The sequence below is a fragment of the Lissotriton helveticus genome, chromosome 6, assembly GCF_964261635.1.
Source record: "Lissotriton helveticus chromosome 6, aLisHel1.1, whole genome shotgun sequence".
Lineage (NCBI taxonomy): Eukaryota > Metazoa > Chordata > Amphibia > Caudata > Salamandridae > Lissotriton > Lissotriton helveticus.
In genome coordinates, this window is record NC_136067.1 from 2,067,789,859 (window position 1) to 2,067,810,946 (window position 21,088).

A 21,088-nucleotide genomic window follows, 5' to 3' on the forward strand; every position below is an offset into this window, starting at 1 on the left:
TCATTTAGGGCCGCACTCCGAATGCTTTACGTGCCCTGGTCAAGGGGTTTGTTGATTATATGGAGTCCCTTGACCTCAAAACCAATTTTAAGAAATCTTTTATTATGTCTTGTGGCCCCAAGAAACGACAGCTAGGCTGTATTTTTGTGGGCGCTGATAAGCTGTGGTCTACTAATAGCTTCCCTTATTTAGGGATGGTCTTTGCTGCGAACAACTCCTGGACTGAACATATTGCTCACTCCAGGGGTAGGTTTTCAAAGGCCATCAACTCCATCCTCAACTTACCGCGCCCTAAAAATACTGGCACTTTATCGGCAATTTTAAAGATTTACAAAGCCCAATGTATTCCGGTTGCTACATACGGAGCAGAGGTTTGGGGTATTGCTAAGAGCCGACCTATTCAATTTGAGGAGAACAGATTTCTTAGGAAGACACTCTGTGTTCCTATTTCCACCACACAATATGTCTGTCATGAAGAACTGGGCGTGAATTTTATTGAAGATTGTGTTCGTGCGTGCCCAGCTCTCTTCTGGCTTTCTATCTGGAAGAACCCTGCGGCATCACTTACAAGGGATATTATCACTGACAGTTTGAATTGTGACAAATGTATGGATATCCCTTGGCTCTCTGGAGTGTATAATAGTCTTTGCAGTATTAACCAAGGGAGCGTTTTTATTAATTATACTGCAAATGATCTCCCACATAAAAATGATTTACGACATTCTTTATATACACTGTACAGCCGAGAAAGATTACACAGGGAATGTCTGAAAACAACTGTCTCCACTTATTTGACCCACGATCTTTTGATCTCACCTATGCCTCGCTATTTGACAATCCCGATGAGCTATTGGGAGCGAGGCTTATTATTTCGCCTTAGGACTGGTACAATTAAATTTGCACTCTGCTTTCCCCTCGGCCACCACAATGAACTCGATTTTTTGCCTTGTCCGTGTGATGGCCTTAGTGGACAATCTGCTTTGCATTTTTTATTCTTTTGTAAATTTTATATGAAATATATTAAATGGTTTTTAACTCTGTATTTTTAAAAATGTAAGCCTATTAGCTTGGAAAATGCTTATCTAATGATATTAACTCTGGATGAGGATGAACTTATCTTTCGCATTGGCACATTCTTGCGAACAGCTGTTCGAGCAAGACAGACAATGTTTGATCCATGAATCTGGTCCCCTTTATATGTATCCTGGGAATTGTATGATGTTTTCTATTTACTGCTGTGCCTTTTATGTATTTGTACTTTTGTGGATACTTGGATATCCGAATAAAGTTCTTTTGAATTTCAATATCCAGCTGACGGAGTCGAAGGCCTTGTCTATGTCTGCCAATAACATGGCGGCTGGCCTGCCCAGCGGGTCCACTGCTGCTATTGCGTTATGTGCTCTTCTTATGTTATAGTGAGTGGATGGGCCAGTTCCGGCATATGTGATATTAACCTATTGGCAAGTAGTTTTACTTCTGTATTCAAAAGGAATATAGGGTGGTAGGAGGCGTGCTGTTCAGGAGGTCTGCCTTGTTTAAGGAAGACCACTGTTTCCGCATGTCGCCAATCTGAAGGCAGGCGGGCTATCTTAACTGCTTCTTAAATGATATTGAGAAGGTGCGGTCCTAGTTGGGGCATAAAGGCTTTGTAAAATTCACTAGGCTATCCATTTGGGCCGGGCGCCTTTCCTGTTTGTAGTTCCGATATTGCTTTCGCTAATTCTTCTAGCATGATGGGTGTATCCAGGGCCCTCTGTGAATCGTCAGGTACAGTCTTAGGTGGAATATTGTCAAGAAAGCTCTCGATCAGGGTGGGATCATTGTCCTCCGTGGGCGTATATAGAGCTGCATAGAAGTCAGTGAAACTGTGTGCTATTTCAACCGGGTCTCTGTGCGTCACGTATTGTTGGGAGATGGATTGAGTGTGTAGCTTTTCTATAAAGTATATGGGAGTTTTCCTGATTTGTCCCTTGATTGATAGAACATGCTCTGAGATGTTAGTTAAGCACTTTGGGCCTCTTCCATCAATTCGCTTTGATACTGTTGTTGGGTATGGCAGGGCTGCCTACGTGTCGTATGAGCTCCATCTACACATCCCTGTCTTTCTAACATCATTATACTGTCTTCTAAGTGTGAGAGCTTACTGTTGCGGTGTTTACATTCTGCAACACGGTAACTATTGTTTTAAAACTAGGTATTATAGCTTTCCATAGTATTTCTGGGGAAGAGGTTGTTTCCATGTTAAGTGTGAGGTAGACTGTTAGTGCCTTATGGATCTGGGATCTGTAGCCCTAATCTTGTAGTTGCCATGTAGAGTCTCCACCGGAATGGGACTTGGGCCTGAGCCTATTAAAGCTGTATTGTGATCGGAGGGTGATCTGACAATCCCCGGGGCAGGATTGTAGTGTGTAATATTCTGTGACAATAACGATCTGGGATGAATATGTAATCTATCCTCAAAAAAGAATTGTGGGCAGAGGAGTAATATGTGTATCCTGATTCTTGTGGGTGATGAGCCATCCAAGTATCTATCCAGGCAACCAAGTCAGTAAAAGATTTAAGCCAAGATCCCTTTGGGTTCTTTATAATCCTTGTGGTGTGACAGTGATTTTTGTATATTTTTATTATGTTGTTCCAATCTCCACCTATAACTGCCAGTACCTCCAGGCACTACTTCCCTAGTATCCACCAGGCGATCAATAAAGCTTTTGAGTGAGTGGTGGGGGAGCATAAAGGCTACCAATCATTATTTAGTCACCTGATATGTTTCCATGAACTATTGTGTAATTATGTATGTTCCCTGTGTATCTTTCCTCAAACGAGTAAGTGTAAATGACAGTCTATGATGTATTAGAATTGCTACATCACTCAACCCCCTCAAAACCTGCGTGAAAGACATGTATGTACCCAAACCGGGCCAAAAAGTGTGTTTTAGTACCCATAAAATGTGTCTTTTGTAGTAATAGTATATCTGCTTTAATCCACTGTGCTTGGCCGAGTATTCCGCCTTGCTTTACCTTGTCTAGCATGCCCCTAACGTTCCAGCTGAAGATATGTATCTGGCCCAAGGAGGATTCATCTAACTATGTTGGTTGCAGCATGTAGTGATCGATAGTCATGTATCAGTGCATACCGTCCTGGAATAATAGAATCAGTGCATTGGATTGGACAGCATACGCAATCCCCTTTGAATTTACCCCCCAACCCATCCCTAATACTTCATAATTATTGTCTCCTTACTTGTATATTGGGATCATTTCTGCCCCCCACCATAGGTCTAGGATTTCTACCCCCCTTGCTATTGCATTTGAAATTCTATTTAGGATATTGTCCAAGATGATTGTTTCTGAGTCGTTAGGCCTTGGGCAGGGAGGAGCAGTATTATGGTGCAATCCCAGGTTGACTGACTTCAATAAATCTAGGATTATGTAAAAAACAATGGATGCATGAGTGGCACGCCCACACTCTGCACATGGAACGACTCCCTGCCTCAAGGTAACGCAAACCAGTGAAATGCACTTCTTAACAGTACTTTGGTTTTACTAAATCACACAGAGCCACGCAGGATGGCTTTGTGTGGCTTAGCAAATACCATTTAAGTACTTGCATTGCCTTGAGATGAGTTGCATTAGTAAACATGCCCCCAGTCCTTAGTATGGATTAATTTTTTTTTTTAAATCTGTTTATTAATTTTCAACCATCATCAACACAGTCATAGTTTAGTATTAGCAAACAAGCACTACTGTCTTAATCGAAATAGTAAGAAAGGCACATGGCATTCAATAATATAATCAATGAGTGGGGACAGGATAGTTATGAACAACTGTCCAAGAACATTTGAGCGGTCCCAACATCCTCCTGTGTCCAACAATGCAGCCAATTGCAGCCTATAATTACATGTGCTGAAAAGTTATACAATATTAATGCAACTATTTTCCCCCACCCCGTAGCCCTCCCTCGTCCCCCCTCTCACCGGCGTGCCGCCTACAGCATAACCCGCCCCTGTAATCATTGGAGCTCCATGATTGTTCAGGGAAGAATACATACAGTTATCCAAAAAAGATCATGACCATGACAGGGAAGGGGGCACACTCATACCCCTCGTTCTTTACATTGTTGCTGTCACCTGCGAAGTACCACTCTCCGAGCGCACACTCAGATCCGACCCAGAGTCCGCATCAGTAGCCTTCAACTCAGTAACCAGAGCTTCCCACGCCCGGACGGCCTCCAACACTTTCTCATTGTGGGACCTCTGGGCCTGCTGCAGACGAATCACACTCTCACTCCCCGCCCACGTGAGCAGTGCAGTCTTCCATCTAGCATAACCAGGCCCCCCTGCAGCCTTCCAATTAGTTGTGATTTCTCTTTTGGCTAACACCAGCCCCAGGTCCAGGAATTTACTCGTTATTTTGGTCTTAGTGGTGTGGGGGAACCAGTGCAATAGGCAAACACCCGTATCCAGTCCGATCTGCCGTTCCGTTACCCTGCCTAATAGCCCCATCACTTCCTCCCAGTATGTACCCAGCTGCGGGCAGTCCCACAACATATGTAGCAGGTCCGCGTCTGCAAGCCTACAACGAGGGCACTGCGCTGTATCTACATGAAAGTATCGGTTGATCCTCGCTGGGGTGAGGTAGGCCCTATGCAGTATGTAAAAATGGACCAATTGGAATCTGGCATTTCGGGTACTCTTCCATGCCCTCTTAACGATCTGTGACCAGGCCGGGTCTGGTATGTCCTTACCAATGTCTGTCGTCCAATGATCACGCAGCTTCTGTAAATGCTGTAATCCCTCTTCACGCATGCGCCTACATAAGCAGGTGACGGCCTTGTAAGTGCCCGCTGCTATCACCGCGTATTGGCATGTCGTGATTACCGGTGGCTCCGAAAGGCCCTCACCCCAGTACTTTCGCACCGCAGCCGTCAGGGCCGAATGGAGTAAGTAGTGACCGCGTGGAAGCCCGAATCTCTCCTGCAACTCGTTATAGGGCAGCAATGTGCCATCCTCATACAGATCACCCACTACCTGTAGTCCGAGGGACTCCCACTCCGCGAGGGCCAGCCAGTCCCCTCCGTGTGGCAGGGCGGTACACATACCTAGTGGTATTTCCGGGGCGTAGGGGTCCGTACTTTGATTTTACCAAAATGGCATTTCCAGCAGAATTGTAGGGTGCGTTCTTCTATGGACAGCGAATTTACATGCAATTTCTGCTGGAGTATAAGGAACGACAGCACATGCCGACGTATCTCCGGTTCGTGGTCTCTTTCAGGGCCCCTGAATTCCATCGCCTCCGCCTGAGTAAACACCTGGAACTGTGCGGCCAGATAATATAATTCGAAGTCAGGGACCGCAAGACCCCCCCTCCTCTCTTGAGCGTGTCAGTGTATCCAGTGCCACTCTTCGCCTGCCACTCCCCCAGATGAAGCCACCCACCATGGACCTAAGCTGTCGAAACAAGGAGGCGGGTATCCACACCGGCAACGTCCTAAAATAATAGAGTAGCCGGGGAAGTGCTACCATTTTTAACAGGGCCACCTGACCTGCTACTGTTGAGGGCAGTGCCCCCCAGAACTGCATGCTCTTCTTGAGGCCTCGCAGTGCCCGACCAATATTGCCATCTAACAGGTTTTCCTGAGTATGGTAGATATGTGTCCCTAAATAAGGAAGACAGTAAGGGTTCCCACCCGATGCCCTGCGCCGCTGTAGGCAGGCTGCATGCCGGATGAACCGGGAAAACACAAGTTTTCGCCCAGTTGACTCCAAGTCCGGAGACGTCCCCAAATTGAAGGAGCAGTGCTCGAGCCCCTTCTAATCCTTCCTCCGCATCCTTTAAAAATAGTAGGAGATCATCCGCATATAAGGATATGAAATGCATCTGGCCCCGGAGCTGTAAGCCCTGGAATGCCCCCCCAATCTAGCCCGTATAGCCAATGGCTCAATGGCCAGGGCAAACAACAGTAGGGAAAGCGGGCACCCCTGCCGTGTGCCCCGGCCCACTGGGTAGGAGGAGGATACAACCGTCCCCACTTTCACTCTCGGACATGCCGAGGAGTACAATATTTTGGTCCAGCGAACATACCCATCCCCAAGTCCAAAAGCTCTCATGACCTGAAATAAGTAGGGCCACTCCAAACTGTCAAACGCCTTTGCGATATCCACAGACAGGATTGCTGCCCTTGGGTCCCCGTCGCGGTCCTCCCCCAACACGCGTAATAGTTGGCGTACACTGCCCGCAGTATTACGAGTAGGGATAAAGCCCGCCTGATCAGGATGTACCAGGCGCACCATGTGCGGGAGGAGCCGGGTAGCCAATATGCGACTCAGAATCTTATAGTCGGTGGTGAGCATAGATAAGGGGCGATATGCAGCAGGGTCCGTAGAGGTCTTCCCTGGTTTCAATAGGGAAATGATGATGGCCTCTCTAGCCGAGGCCGGCAATATCCCTAGTTCGCTAGCCTCTTTAAAGACCGATAACAACCGAGGGGCCAGAAGCTCCGCATATGTTGCATAAAATTCTATGGGCAGGCCACCAATTCTCAGAGTTTTGTTTCGTGCCACATGTTTAATAGCGCTTCTAATTTACGGTAGTGTGATGTCTCGGCCAAGGGAATCAGCTTGTTCTGCCTCTAAGGTAGGAAGCTCCAAACCCTCTAAGAACTCTCGGACTTCTACTTCACCAGTCTGCAGCTTGCTATCATATAGGTATGCGTAAAAGTTGCGAAAGCGATTATTAATCTGATGCTGGGTATATTCCGTTTGACCCGTCGGGGAGTCCAACGCCAAGATGGGGGCGCCGCGGGGGACGGAGTCAGCCAACCAAGCCAATAAGGTACCCACCTTATCTCTTTTGGCATGTGCCCTAGCTGGGTACGCCCTATAGTCAAAACACCACAAGCGTTCTACGACTACCGCCACGGCCTCCTTTGACTTCAACACTAGATCCCGGGCCTCAAGATCCGTCGAGTGTGCTCTTTCTGCCTCCCTTAGTGCCTGTTCTGCAGTGTTGATCTCCTGCAGCAGCATCTTCCGTACACCCACCCACTTGGTAATAGACAAGCCACGGATTACTACTTTAAAGGCGTCCCATTCCAGGGCAGTTGTCATGTCCGTGCCCTCGTTATCGGCAAAATAAGGTTCTATACCCGCTTCCAGCTCGGCACAGAAGACCGGGTCCTCCAGCATCTCTGGACGCAATCGCCAGGTCGGCACAGCCGGGCGCTCCTGGGCCCAGCAGTACCACCATAGCAGCTAGGCTGGAGCTACACAGCAACGCATCAAGTCTCACATGTAACTCGTGCAATGCTGAAAAAAAGGAGTATTCACGATCATTCGGATGTTGCGTCCGCCATACATCCACCAGTCCCCAACTATCCTTCCACTGTGCCCTGACCTTGGAAAGCCTATGAATGGGGGCGCCAGGCAGCGGGGGGTGGGATCTGTCCTTGGTCACATCCACTATGGAGTTGAAGTCTCCCCCATTATTACAGGGGTCGTGAAGTAAACTGACAGTTGTTCAGACATGCGGGTGAGAAAGATCGCCTGCTCCACGTTGGGAGCGTAAATACTGCAGAGGGTCACGTCCCGCCCATGAAGGCGTCCCGCTACCACTACGTAGCGGCCCTCAGGATCAACCATTTGCTCAGTCATTTGGAAAGGAACCCCGGCCCTAATCCAAATCAGCGCTCCCCTCGCAAAGGCGGAATAGGTAGTATAATAAAGTTGCCCACGCAATCTACGCTGCAGCGCCACTCCCTCAGCCCTAGTCAGGTGCATCTCTTGCAGAAATACTATCTGAGCCCCCCTGCGTACCAAATAGGAGTAGAACCTATGCCGACACCGCATCGTGTGCAAGCCCCTCACATTCGAAGTCATACATGTAACATCAGGTAATGTCTCCATAGTCAATACGGAAAAGCATAGTGAACCCCTGGTCATTCCAAGGCACGCCGGTGAGTACCATCCCCAAACATATTCCTCCCATATCCCCAACTCCCCCAGACCCCCCCCAAATACGACCCACCCTCCCCAGAACAGGCACTAACATAGTGAATCACTTTCAAACTGTTCCCAACAAAGCCCTCCCAAGATGTCAAGGCTTGCTAACTGCAGACCATCCGGCGGGGGTGGGTTAGAGCCTAACAAACAATAACAATCAACCAGGCCCTTCAGCTCCAGCCCCTTTTCAGCAAACAAGCCCCCCAGCGGGGAAAGCGGCACCGCCCCCCATCAATGATTAACAGTTCCAGTGGTGGTCAGGCTTCTCCCCCCAGACCTCCTAGAGCCCCAGCACCCCAGGCCCTAGCCGCCCGCCCCCTCAACATTCCAGGAATCTCAAAGCAATCAATACTTACCACCACAGCAGGTCCAGAGTCTTGGAGCCACCCCATCTTCATGGAGCGTCCACCATCTCATCCGCCATGCCCGGTGTAACCTTAGGGAGGACCTGGCTGCCAGAGTCCGACAGTTCTGTGTCAGTTCCATCGGCCTCCTCTCCAGGTCCTGCAGCCAGCTCTGGGGAGGACCCCTCTGCTCCAGCAATCACCGCCACCGCCTGCAGCGCCGCCAGTCACTCCGCCTCCGTTTGGGATAACGAAGGGCCCCCAGCGTCATCTCCGGGTACAGAGGGATCTACGTAGTCGTTGCTCCAGCGCCGGCCGCCTCGAGGGCAGCCCAGCCTCGCCCCTGCCAGCTTTATACTCCTCCACCCAGGACCAAGCTTCTTCCGGAGTACCGCAGAAGTGTGTCTTGCCATCCAAGGCTATCCGCAGCCGAGCCGGGAACATCAAAGAATATTGCAAGCATTCGTCGCGTAGTGCCCTCTTGACTGCCAAAAAGGAGGCCCTAGCTTGCTGCACCTCCAGTGTGTAATCCGGGAACATCGTGACTTTGCTATTGTCCACAGTATAGGGCCAGATGTCCTGGCCCTCTGAAGGAGCAGATCCCTGTCTCTATAGTGGAGAAGACGTGCCACCACCGGTCGTGGCGGGCGTCCCGGGTCTGGCGGGCGCGCCAGCACCCTATGAGCCCTTTCTAGTGTGTAGATCTGCGACAGGAAGAGACAGGAGGAGGCAGTCCGCCCGTGGCTTCACAAGTTCCCCGAGGCCGGGAGGGCGAACCCGGCCGCAGTGCAGGGTCCCCTGCAGGGGCACCGCCCATGTCTCAGCAGGTCAGGCGCCAGGTGCCCTCAATAATCCAATCCACCGACTGCCCCAGTGTCTGCGTAGGGTGAGGGTTCGCCCCGCACCAGCTCCAGCCTCCGCCGTCCGTGCCCCATCGAACCGTGGCTTCCTCCCGGTCCCAGGCGTATTCCAGTGCCCGGGCCGGCCGCACCTCCGGCCGCCACCCCCCAGAGGTCCGCAGCCAAGGTAGGGGCAAAAGTAATCCCAATAGAAAACAGGGGGGGGGGGAGGCGCTCACGATCCTCCGCGCCACTCCCGCACCCCCAGCTCAGCTCCGCCTCCGCTCACCTTCCGGCTGCCCCCCGGGTTCCCGCATTCAGCAAGAGGCAGTATTTCAGACCGGTGCCCGGCCCGATCCAGAAGTTCCCTCGGAATTCCAATATGAATCTGCATAATAAATATGTCTTACTTGTGACATCGAAGCATCATAGAACACCATCCTCTACCCTTGTTGTCGTGGAACTAGCAATACTGGTCTCCAAATGATTCTTTGATATCTCAGAGTCTTTTTGAGCAATTCATTGAGAATTTTTTGAATATGTACTACTCTGCCTCAGAATAATTTGATTACCAAGTAGGAGGCTCCTCTTGGAGTGCAACATTTGATCCAAGCCTAGCTTTATGTAGAATAACTAGAGGAGTTTGCATTCTAAGATGTAAGAACCTCTAATCCTGTCATATACAACTCTTGAACTCTTACATCTGTATCTAGAGTGGCCTCCCCAAAAAGTTAACTTTTCTTTTTAAGTCAACACATGAAATGACCACTATAAATGTATGTGGTCATCCAAAACAGAAGAATTTACTTTTTTGGATCATGTTATATGAGCAGTGTATTGAGAATGATTAGTACTGTACCCAGGAAGGGGAACTCCATACTTACTTGTGACTCTTACCACCCAAGGCCACTAAAGGAAGCTCAATTAGTGGGGCTAATTCTCCAATTCTTCCTGGAATTGCAGTAGCACTCAACATTACACTGAATATGCATATGTCCTTGAACAAAAACTGAACAAAGGGTAAACCCCCAAAGACCAGTAGTAAGGATTTTAAATAAATCCTTAATAGTTATCAGGAAAGTTTACTCAAATCTGCCAAGAAGTTATCTGGCTACAAGCACTAACTAATCTAGACTGTCTTCTGTGGCAGGCACTTACAGAAACTTTTTCTGGTACTGCCTAGTTCCCTTTTTGGGGAGTGGGGTGTGGGTTGTAGGGTGTTCACACTAACTCCCTATGACTGGAAAATGCTAGCTAAACAGATCACATACACTGAGCAGGCCATCGGCTATGAGCAGTTGGAATCCATGCAAGCTGGTTGATACTAATACAAAGTTCAGCAGGAATATCATGCACTGAATGAGGTTGCTACCTGGCACAGCGTTTTTGCATTCCCGACTGGAGAAGCCGATGCAGCACTTCCGGGGTCCTGGGCAATCGGTGTCTGCGTTACATTCATGAAGATATGGTGGTAGAGTGTCAAAGTCCCTAAACTGATAGGGACACTCCCCTTGCTTCACTGCAAGAAAGAAATTCACTGGTGTAAGTCCCACAAAGCATCAGATAACTTCGAAGTGAACTATAAATAATTACTCTAAAGCACTGAAAATATTCCTAATCTTTACATAGAGTGCGGCACTATAGGCGTAGAGACCAGGATACCCTTGCCAGTGATACTGCATTTTTCAAAATAACATAACATAATGTAACATAAGTGGAAAATGATAATATTTGATTCTTGAACAGAGTTGTAGAACTGAACGACTTGTATTCTTTGGATATGACCACAACTGGACCGCATTTTGCTGGATAGTTTCTGTGAATTAATAGTGCGCTAATTAGCAGGCCTGCAATTTGCACTCAATTGAATTTTTTTCACTTGATGATGGGAAATAACGCTGTTTAAATGATCTAATTCAATATGTACTTAATCTATTATACGTCTAATTATGACCACATCCCTAAATGAAGTTACAATAAAATGATAACAAACCATAAATGTAACCTTATATGTTGTAACTTGTAATATGAAGTTATATTGAACCTAATTGCTTCAATATAATATATTTTAAATACTTTTTTTACTCTAACACAAAAATGTTGTATTTTATTAAGCATAAGTCTGAGAGTCACCTCAAAAATGTGTTTTATGTGAAGCTGTGGTCAAAGTTGGAGTGATAGTTAAAGAAGTAATGCAAACTTGGTATAGGTGTTATCCATGAAATTGCATGAAAGTAAATGTCAGATGGATTAGGAAAATGAGAGAAGTAATAGTCAGACCTATTGACTCCTCAAGTAATTCAAAAATGACAAATGTAGTTTTCCTTTAACGCCATTTTAGTTTGTAGAAGTTCAGATGTGTTTTACCAGTGATTACAGTTTTAAGCCAAAGCCGAAAAGCGTAACTTTATACAAGCAAGACAGGGCCCTCTTTGCTGTGTGATTTCCTCCCAAGAGTGCCCTCCAGCGCCTCAGTTTCAGTCTTGTTGATGTGAAGATGTTACTGCCCTTGGTTGAATAAGGAGTACTATCATAGAAGATGTTGCAGTAGAGGAAGTGTTGAGGTTCTCTCGTTTGGGTGGGCAAACAGTCATAGTAACTTGAATGGAAAACGACGATCATTAGACCGAACAGCCTCAGGCTGTGTAACATTGGGATTACCTTATTACATCTTTTAAGGTAATTCCTAATTGTGAAGAGAGAGACTTTTCAATGTGGGTGTCACTGGACTCACAAATTAAAATCACAATTTATGGTGAAGTTGGATTTTAAATGCCAATTTAGTAAATGCCACTTTTAGAAAGTTGCTAAGCAAGTGTAGGGAGGCAGGTGCACTCCTTCCTTTTAAAAAAATAATCTAATTTAGCTATAAATGCCGAGTGCTGCGTGCAAAACAGCGCTGTGACTGTCCAAACACAGCATATCAATGATACTGCCAAAAGGGCAAGGGGTTGGAGAAGAGATTTTGTGGGATTTAGCATTTCATTTAACTTTGAGCATTGAACTTTGAGCACTTGCTTTTGCGTGGTGGGATTAGGAAGGGGGTTATGTGAGAATTTGGGAAGATCAATTGTGGTTGACATTACAATTTACATGTATTAAGCGCATCATGTTTTTTATGTATTTCATGTATTTTTGTTAATATGAATACTTATGAGGTGGGTTAATGAGGCAGATCACGGTCGCACGTCAGTATGGTCCTTGCTGATATTACGACTTACAGGCATAAAGCGCGTTGTTTATGCACCTTTTTCTGATTTATTGTAGTACCTCTGACGAAGAACTAAAAGTTCGAAATGCATTGAGTTATCATTTTGTTGGCTCGAAGGATGGTTAACAGCACGTGTTTATGTTTAAGCTTGGATTGGCAGCATATGGCATCTGAAAATGCGGAATAAAGCATTCTATTTCAACCCACCTGTCTCTGGAGTGATCAAAGTAAATATGGAGTACATGGATTATTTGATAGTTAAAAACTTGGGAATAACTATGTATTACTTCGTTTAAGAGTGAAAAAATGTGGTTTACTTTAAGAGGAAAAGTTCCTCACTTTAGCAGTCTAGCAGCTGGGGCGCCATGCATCGCCCTTTTGGCAGTTTTACTCTTAGAAAGTTGGCATTAACTTGCTTTAGCCATTTGGTGGATGCTGCCTGTCTCTGTCCAGTCTGGGTGGGATGACAGCTGGGATTTACGTAACAGCAACACACAAAGGCCACTTTAGTGGGGCTGATGGATCTTCCAGGGGGATAGAGAAGGAGGAACTGGGCATAGCCTTGCACTTACACCTGAATGAGCTGCTCCATGCAGACACACAAATAGCTGCATATCCCCTGTAGTGAGGCTGGAACCAGAGCAGGAAGGGTAGACCTCTGTCCACTTCAAACCTTCTTTGAAGTCTCCCCCACATCAAAGGCACAACTGGGTATATGTACTGGCCCATGATACCACAACTTCAGCACACTTCTGGCCCTGTGACCGCTCTGCCAGGAAGAAGTGGATCAGCGCTGCTGTTTAAGGATTGCCACTCTGCTGGAAATTCTGTTTGCTGAACGCTTGCTTTGCTGTGTTGCCCTGCTGCCTGTTGCTTTTTCTTTGCCTGGGTGAGAAGGATTGGACCTGCATCACTTCAACCCAGAGTGACTCCATGGGCTTGCTGCCTTTCCTCTTGTTACCTAAGTCCCAGGGATACAAAAGACTTAAAACCCTCCTGTAAAAACCCTTGGGCTCATCAGCTTGTGAGTCTGTCCTTTCAAGTAGTGCCAACCCAATCCTGGGCCCTTGGAAGTAGACCGAGGGCTTTCTCCAGTGGAACCGAGGCACCCTCTGCTGCATGAGCAGAATCAAGGCATCACTGCTGTTGTGGGAACCAGTTTGGCACATCCTACTTGGAAACACCGCATCGCACTCGGAACCGCCTCTTCTGAAACAACACATTACCACCACTGTGTGGAGAAGATCGATGCATCGTCTGTACAGTGTGGAGAAACCCGGCTCATCGCAATCGGGACCGGCGTACTTCGGAACTGCTGCTTCACTCACGGCATCATCCCCTCAGCACTGTTGGGTGGAGAAATCCAGCACATCAACCCAACTGTGTGGGGACCACTGACGTATCACTTACCTGTCCTCCGCATCTCATGCTTGTGACCAGGATTAAGGTTCTTTTGCTCAGCCAGCCCTGCATGGGTCCTGTATCCGGCCCACGCTCCATCACGGTCGGTCTGAACTCTTAACTTTGTCACAGTCCGGCATGACCAATTAAGCGAACTCGGTTACATTTACAGAGAGGACGCTCACATATGCGGCATATCAGAGCCCATCACCCACGCCTTCTAAACGGAAATGTGCTAATATTTTCCAAGGAGTATACACGCCCACGATTTGAAAAACGAGTTCCAGGCCGATATCCCATATACCAAAGAAAGAAAGGGAAACTAAGGATGAAATGTAAATAAACCATAGAGTGACCTAAGGGGCAACCAATTGAGAAGAATGATTTGACTTGAGAACCTTGACTCGAGTTTATGATATTTTATGGTGGCCCTTTGACGCATTTTGCAACATAACTGTTGCGTCACTGTGGTTCCGTGTAACTGAGACCAGCAATACATAGAATATGGGCTGGATATATGAATTACAATAAATAAAAGCTACAAACTATATGGATAAAGTCACTCGCTAAACGAATTCCGAAATCTTGGAAATCCGCGAGAAGAATACAGACACAGACTTCTAAAAACTTGTACTATAAATAGTCAGAAGCCTTGAGGAAGTCACATGACGTGACGAAACACGTGTCGGCTGTTGTTTCTTGTGGATCAAGAATAGGAGGACATACAAATATCAATTGTCCTGTATACAGTGTTCACCACCACCCTCTCTTGGCCAGTTTTTCACCAATGAAATTTGTATTATTCATTGTTTGTCTTGTAAATTATTTTTGATTGTGTTTCCAATGTGTGTTAATTAAACCCATTCATATATATGAACCAAAATTGTCACTTGTGGCTGAATGTTCAGGATCAATGCGCAAAATAAGTCTTATTCTTTAAACATATAAGCAATTAAATTGTCACATCTGAGTGCCGGGATATTGGATTATTCAGCATGACCAATTAACTCTTTAGGTGCCATTTGCATTTAAGCTCTCTTTTTGCTTTTATTCTTTAAAAAATCATATCTCGATTACTACACATTAGATGTTTTTCAGTTTGGGCTTGTTTTATATTATTAAATTAAGTTCTATTTGTCTAAACTGGTGTGAATGCTTTTTGTGATGTGTTTGCAGGGTTTTACAGTTTAAGTGTTGCAAAAATACTTTACATATTGACTCTTAGGTTAAGCCTGACGGCTCTGTACCAAGCTACCAAAGGGTGAGTACAGGATAATTTAGGTTGTGTAGTGACTTACCCTGACTAGGTTTGTGGTTCCCGCTTGGACAGGGTGCATACCTCTGCCAACCAGAAACCCAATTTCTAACAACAATGTTTAAGAAAAATGATAAACAATATGCTTCATAGTAAGAAGCCAAAGGTAGAGATGTTCACTCTGTCTTGCACGAGGCTTGTTGTCACTGACTACACAACTTTTGCAGGTAAAGTGCTGAGACATTGGATCCTACCTACTTGTGTAGGATGTGGCACAGTCACTGAATGTTCCACCCAGTAGGCGAGCCTGCAAATGGAGGTCCATTTTATAGTAACCCTAGTTCCAGAAAGTGCTGTGGTTGCATCAGTGGGAGACCCTCAGGCTCCTAATAGTTCTGTCAAAGTAGGATGCCACAATGTGATTTTCTTCACTAAATTGGAGCCTGCAGAATAGATGGTGATATAAGTTAATCTATGTGTTTTCTGCTACAGCTGACATTTTAGGAGGGTATCTCAATTGTTATTGCATGCTCTCTTGCAGGCTTTTCTTGTTATCTTTTTGGTGTAAAGGTGTGATGTGAGTTTGTTCATAACTGCATCAGCTTGATCACCAAAGTATTGATATCTTACAGTTCTTACTCATTGGTAGGTATTGAGCAAATGGGAGATTTTCCTAGAATGATCTTGGATGAAAGCTATTGAATCGGAGAAGCCTTTTTTTATCAATGGGTTTCAAAAACACTTTTGTTGTGAAGTCACTATCCTTGATTGCTATGTCAAGGTCTACTAAGGTAACTTCAGTCTTATTTATAGTGTGGGTGAATCTTAGGTAAGGACCACATCTAATAATGTATTGGACATGTTCCAGAGCAGTGTAGTTGTCATAGCACCACATGATCAAAATCTCATATATGTGCCTCAGTATACTCTGGTTCTTGTAAGAGTTTGTGTCAGTGCATATGAAGATGCATTCAGACTGATGAACATAGAAACAGGCCTACTAAACAACAAATTGTTTTGGGGTAAACACATCCCACTCTATGCTACTGATGGATTAAACAACCTCAAGTGTCAGTTCCTAGGGAATACTTGTGTAAATGCCTCCATGTTCATTGTGATATGCAGTTCACTGTTCTCATAAATTGTAATACCTTCGAGGAGGCATAAGACTTGTGTTTCCTTCAAATAAAAAGGCATTTTTATGACTAGTGGCCTACGAAAGTAATCACAGAATTGCAACACATTTGAGTGTGCTTCTTTTACAATGAGGAAATCAGCCTCTTGTCCCATGATCGATCTTGCTTCTAGTGCTTTCTCAACCATATTTCAAAAGGAAATTCTAAGTCTGGGGTTGGCATCATCCCTGAGAATCTCATAGCTACTGGCATCAAATATGAGGTATTTGCATTCCTGATCATGCATAGCATAGGGTATTAGTACAATCGCTCCTCCCTTAAGTGTTGGTTTGATTACAAGGGTCTGATTGCTCTTGAGAGCCCTGATGGCTATTTCATCCTGGTGTGTCGAATTATGAAAAAACCTATTGTTTTTAGTTTGAATCGGCTCAACGGCTTGAATGACAGCCGGGTCACAATTTAATACTTCCACTGGTATAGTCCATGTAGGATTTTGGAAATTCGGCCTGTGCTTTAGACCTGTATTGTGTGTTGGCTACTGTTGTATGAGTGTTATATAGGAATAAAACTTCCAGTCTTACTTAATGAAAAAACTTTACAAAAATCCTGCATATATTCAACAAAGTTTTAACTGATTTGAGGCAAAGGTGATGGTGTGACCATATATTATACAGGATAAACTACCACCGGTGGTAGCCACTCTGTAGTTATTATTAAAGTGACCAGAGATAGGGAATTTTTGTGATTTTTGTCACTTAATAACTTTGCACCAATTTGATGAATGGTCATAAAACTGTGCAGACCTGATTTTTGGAGTCTTGAAAGTCTTGCAGCATTTTGTGAATGGGGTGGAAAGGAAAAAGGGGGTTCCAAAACGGGATTTAAGTCCAATGCATTGTTCCATATTGTGAAAACCGTCTTTTTGATGAAATTGGAAGGTAGTACTGCACAACTTCCTATTTATTTAAAAAAAAAAGAATGATGACCGTATATATATTTTGCAAAGCAGATAAACACTTTGGTAAAGTGTTAATAGGTAGGGTAAGTATAACAAACAAAATACTTACTTATAGCCAAAGGCGTAAGGCAGAACACAGGAAAAGTTTCCTAAAACAACATACCTGGCTTCAACTTTTGTAAAGGCAGTCATTAGGCAATCACCTAAGTATTTAACATCAACACGTACCGTGGTAGTACAGTAAAATACTGCGCAAACGTACAGTACAAACTGACCTCACAACCTATAAATAAATTATAGGTTAATATACAGATACACTACTTACCTGCACTACCCAAAATAGGCATCTGTGCACCTTATTATCTAATCCAGCCATTTTTTCACCAAATCTGTATGATGGATTTTCGCAATATACACATTCAAATAAATTAAGCAAAATGCATTGAGTTCAACCACCTTTTGGGACCCCCACAACATTTACATATTACAGTATATATTTTGGCGAAAAAACATTTCCATCTTTGAACTTTGACAACATCTAGTTCCACCAATTGCAATGCCAGGATGCAATGAACCAGTGAGAACTGAAATTAAACCGTGTTCTTTTTACGTTCCAAGGAGAAACAAGTAGGTTTCGGTTGCACCTACACTAGATCTATAATTAGTTGGCGGAAGTGGCATTAAAGGGGCCATCCCATAATTTATGTCACATGAAACCTATAAAACCAAGTAAACATTAACAAAGAAAGGAACATTCTGAAATGTCTATTGTGGGTAGTTAATAGCAAGGCAGGATTAGGTATTTATTTGTAACTTGGATTTATAGAGCGCATGGCTGCCCTTAGGCTTCCCAGCGCTAATGTTCAATTACAAGCGTGGAGGTGGGTATCATAGATGTAGTTTGAACAACCAGGTCTTTATTTGCTTTTTGAACTGCAACTTATTGTCGGTTTTTCTGTATTCTGGCAGAAGGGAGTTCCAGAGTTTAGGAGCTAAATGTGAGGAGGTTCTACCCCCCCATCTTGCTCTCCTGACCTTAGTTTGTGTTAGGTGAATTGCTGTGCTGGACCGAAGCTGTCTGGGAGGTATGTATGGCGGAATAAGTTTCTTGATTTTCCGTGGGCCTTTATTGTGCAGAGCTCTATGTGTGATGATTAGTGTTTTAAGTTTTATTCTTGCCTCTATTGGGAGCCAGTGTAACTTGGCTAGTTCTTTTTTCACAGGCTCCCGATTAGGGATATTACCCAGCAGCCTAGCTGCCGCGTGTTGTACTGTCTGCAGCTTTCGTGTGACATCTTTCGGTGCTCCAAGGAACAGTGAGTTGCCATAGTCCACACGGGATGTAACAAGGGAGTGGACTACTGTTTTCCTTAAGTGCATTGGCCCTCTGTCCAGGATTTTCCTAATGCTTCTTAGTAGATCAAAGCATATAGCTGCTGTTTTGGTCGCTTGAGTCCGCATAGATAGATCGGACTCTAGGTAAGAGAGCTGTTTTTCTCTACACTGGATGGGGCCGCGTTAAAGTCTCACATAAGAATGCGGTAAGTTTGGAAGTTCCTCCCACCTACCTCCAGGATGGGTTGAGTGGCCCCCCTTGCAGAACGCTGGAAGGGCCAGCAGAGCCAAGCAGCCAATGGATGTCCACATGGTGCGGTCAGGACAGTCTGAATCAGCAGCACTCCTCTGCCTCAGCTTTAATCGAAATGGTGTGGGTGGTAGACTAACATTAACAAACATGCCTTGAACCTCTGCCAAGCCTATTTCGTAATATTCTGTTTCACGAAAGGAATCATTCTGAACCGCGGGGTCATGGTTGCTGCGGTAAAATATTCTGGGAAAGTTTCCTTCATTCTGTGTATTGTTTTTGTTTCCTGGGCTCTGTACACGACTGTCTCTCTGTTGCTCTCTGCTTGTCTGCTTGAGTGTCTGGTAGTAACAAATGTAGGTGTGGGATTAGCCAAGGCCTTTTGATTTTAGTCAAATTAGATATACAACATACATTTTCTGCAACCACACATCATCCATTGGTTTCTTGTGTTGTTCAACATTTCTTTCACCCTCTCCAGTATACAGAGTGGGAGCCATTCACTGTGAGGTACAGCTTTCTACTCTTTCACAAGGAGCACTTTCAAACACAAAGTAGTTCCTTTCACTGCCAGGCATGGCTGTGACGGAGTGCATTTTTTTTGCTTATAATTATTTGGTGGCCTGCTAATCTGGAACCACTGCCTCCCCCCATCCGGGACCACTGCCTCCGCCGGTGTCGAAAGTTAGAAATCTAGGGGTCATCTTCGACGACAAGCTGGCTTTTACATCACATGCTAATGCAGTTGTCTCTTCATCTTTTTACACGCTTAGGATGATAAAAATCTCCTACCCTTACTTCCACCTAGTGCCGGAAAAACCCTTATTAGCACCCTAGTAATGTCAAAAATTGACTACTGTAATGGCCTCTTCATTAATGCTCAGAAAAAGGTCACTAACAGACTACAGATGGTGCAGAATTTGGCCACCAGAATGAGAACAGGTGCCCTCAAGTATCAGCCAATTTCAATGGTAGTTCGAAAACTTCATTGGCTACCTATTATAAGCTGAATCAAATTCAGAGCTCTCAGCATTGCCTTCAAGGCCATCCACAAAACTGGACCTGATTTCCTGAAGAAGGTTTTGTGCATCTAAACTCCAAATAGACTATTGCGCTCATCAATAGCCAACCTTTTGAACGTCCCTCGCACTAAAAAAGTTCACTGGGGTGACAGAAGATTTACTGTCGCCACTGCCAAATTATGGAACACCCTCCCTCTGCATATTAAATCCTGCCCAACCCTACTTACCTTCAGAAAACTGACAAAAACATGGCTTTTTAATCAATAGGCACCCCACCTCTGGCTGTTTTTCTCTACACTGAATGGGGCCGCGTTAAAGTCTCACATAAGAATGCGGTAAGTTTGGAAGTTCCTCCCACCTACCTCCAGGATGGGTTGAGGGGCCGCCCTTGCAGAAGGCTGGAAGGGCCAGCAGAACCAAGCAGCCAATGGATGTCCACATGGTGCGGTCAGGACAGTCTGAATCACCAGCACTCCTCTGCCTCAGCTTTAATCGAAATGGTGTGGGTGGTAGACTAACATTAACAAACATGCCTTGAACCTCTGCCAAGCCTATTTCGTAATATTCTGTTTCACGAAAGGAATCATTCTGAACCGCGGGGTCATGGTTGCTGCGGTAAAATATTCTGGGAAAGTTTCCTTCATTCTGTGTATTGTTTTTGTTTCCTGGGCTCTGTACACAACTGTCTCTCTGTTGCTCTCTGCTTGTCTGCTTGAGTGTCTGGTAGTAACAAATGTAGGTGTGGGATTAGCCAAGGCCTTTTGATTTTAGTCAAATTAGATATACAACATAAATTTTCCGCAACCACACATCATCCATTGGTTTCTTGTGTTGTTCAACATTTCTTTCACCCTCTCCAGTATACAGTGTGGGGGCCATTCACTATGAGGTACAGCTTTCTACTCTTTCACAAGGAGCACTTTCAAACACAAAGTAGTTCCTTTCACTGCCAGGCATGGCTGTGACGGAGTGCATTTTTTTGCTTAAAATTATTTGGTGGCCTACCAATCTGGAACCACCGCCTCCCCCCATCCGGGACCACTGCCTCCCCCGGTGTCGAAAGTTAGAAATCTAGGGTTCATCTTCGATGACAAGCTGGCTTTTACATCACATGCCAATGCATCTTTTTACACGCTTAGGATGATAAAAAAAACTCCTACCCTTACTTCCACCCTGTGCTGGAAAAACCCTTATTAGCACCCTAGTAATGTCAAAAATTGACTACTGTAATGGCCTCTTCATTAACGCTCAGAAAAAGGTCACTAACAGACTACAGATGGTGCAGAATATGGGCACCAGAATGAGAACAGGTACCCTCAAGTATCAGCCAATTTCAATGGT

At 45.2% G+C, this 21,088-nt stretch overlaps 1 protein-coding gene across 2 annotated transcripts in view; it reads right to left on the reverse strand.

Annotated features, from left to right (window-relative positions):
- Positions 1-20,252, reverse strand: part of LOC144764008 (uncharacterized) — a 165,411-nt gene extending 145,159 nt beyond the window's left edge. The window contains exons 1-2 of one of the 2 annotated variants that reach the window (XM_078650137.1): positions 20,110-20,252; positions 10,552-10,698 (exon numbers count right to left, since the gene is read on the reverse strand). In XM_078650137.1, the coding sequence (XP_078506263.1) occupies positions 10,552-10,698; positions 20,110-20,188 (226 nt within the window). In that variant the 5' untranslated portion in view covers positions 20,189-20,252. Of the gene's footprint in view, positions 1-10,551; positions 10,699-19,974; positions 20,077-20,109 lie in introns of those variants that run through there. The other variant, XM_078650138.1, reaches the window with a different exon arrangement.
- Positions 20,253-21,088: the final 836 nt, after the last annotated feature.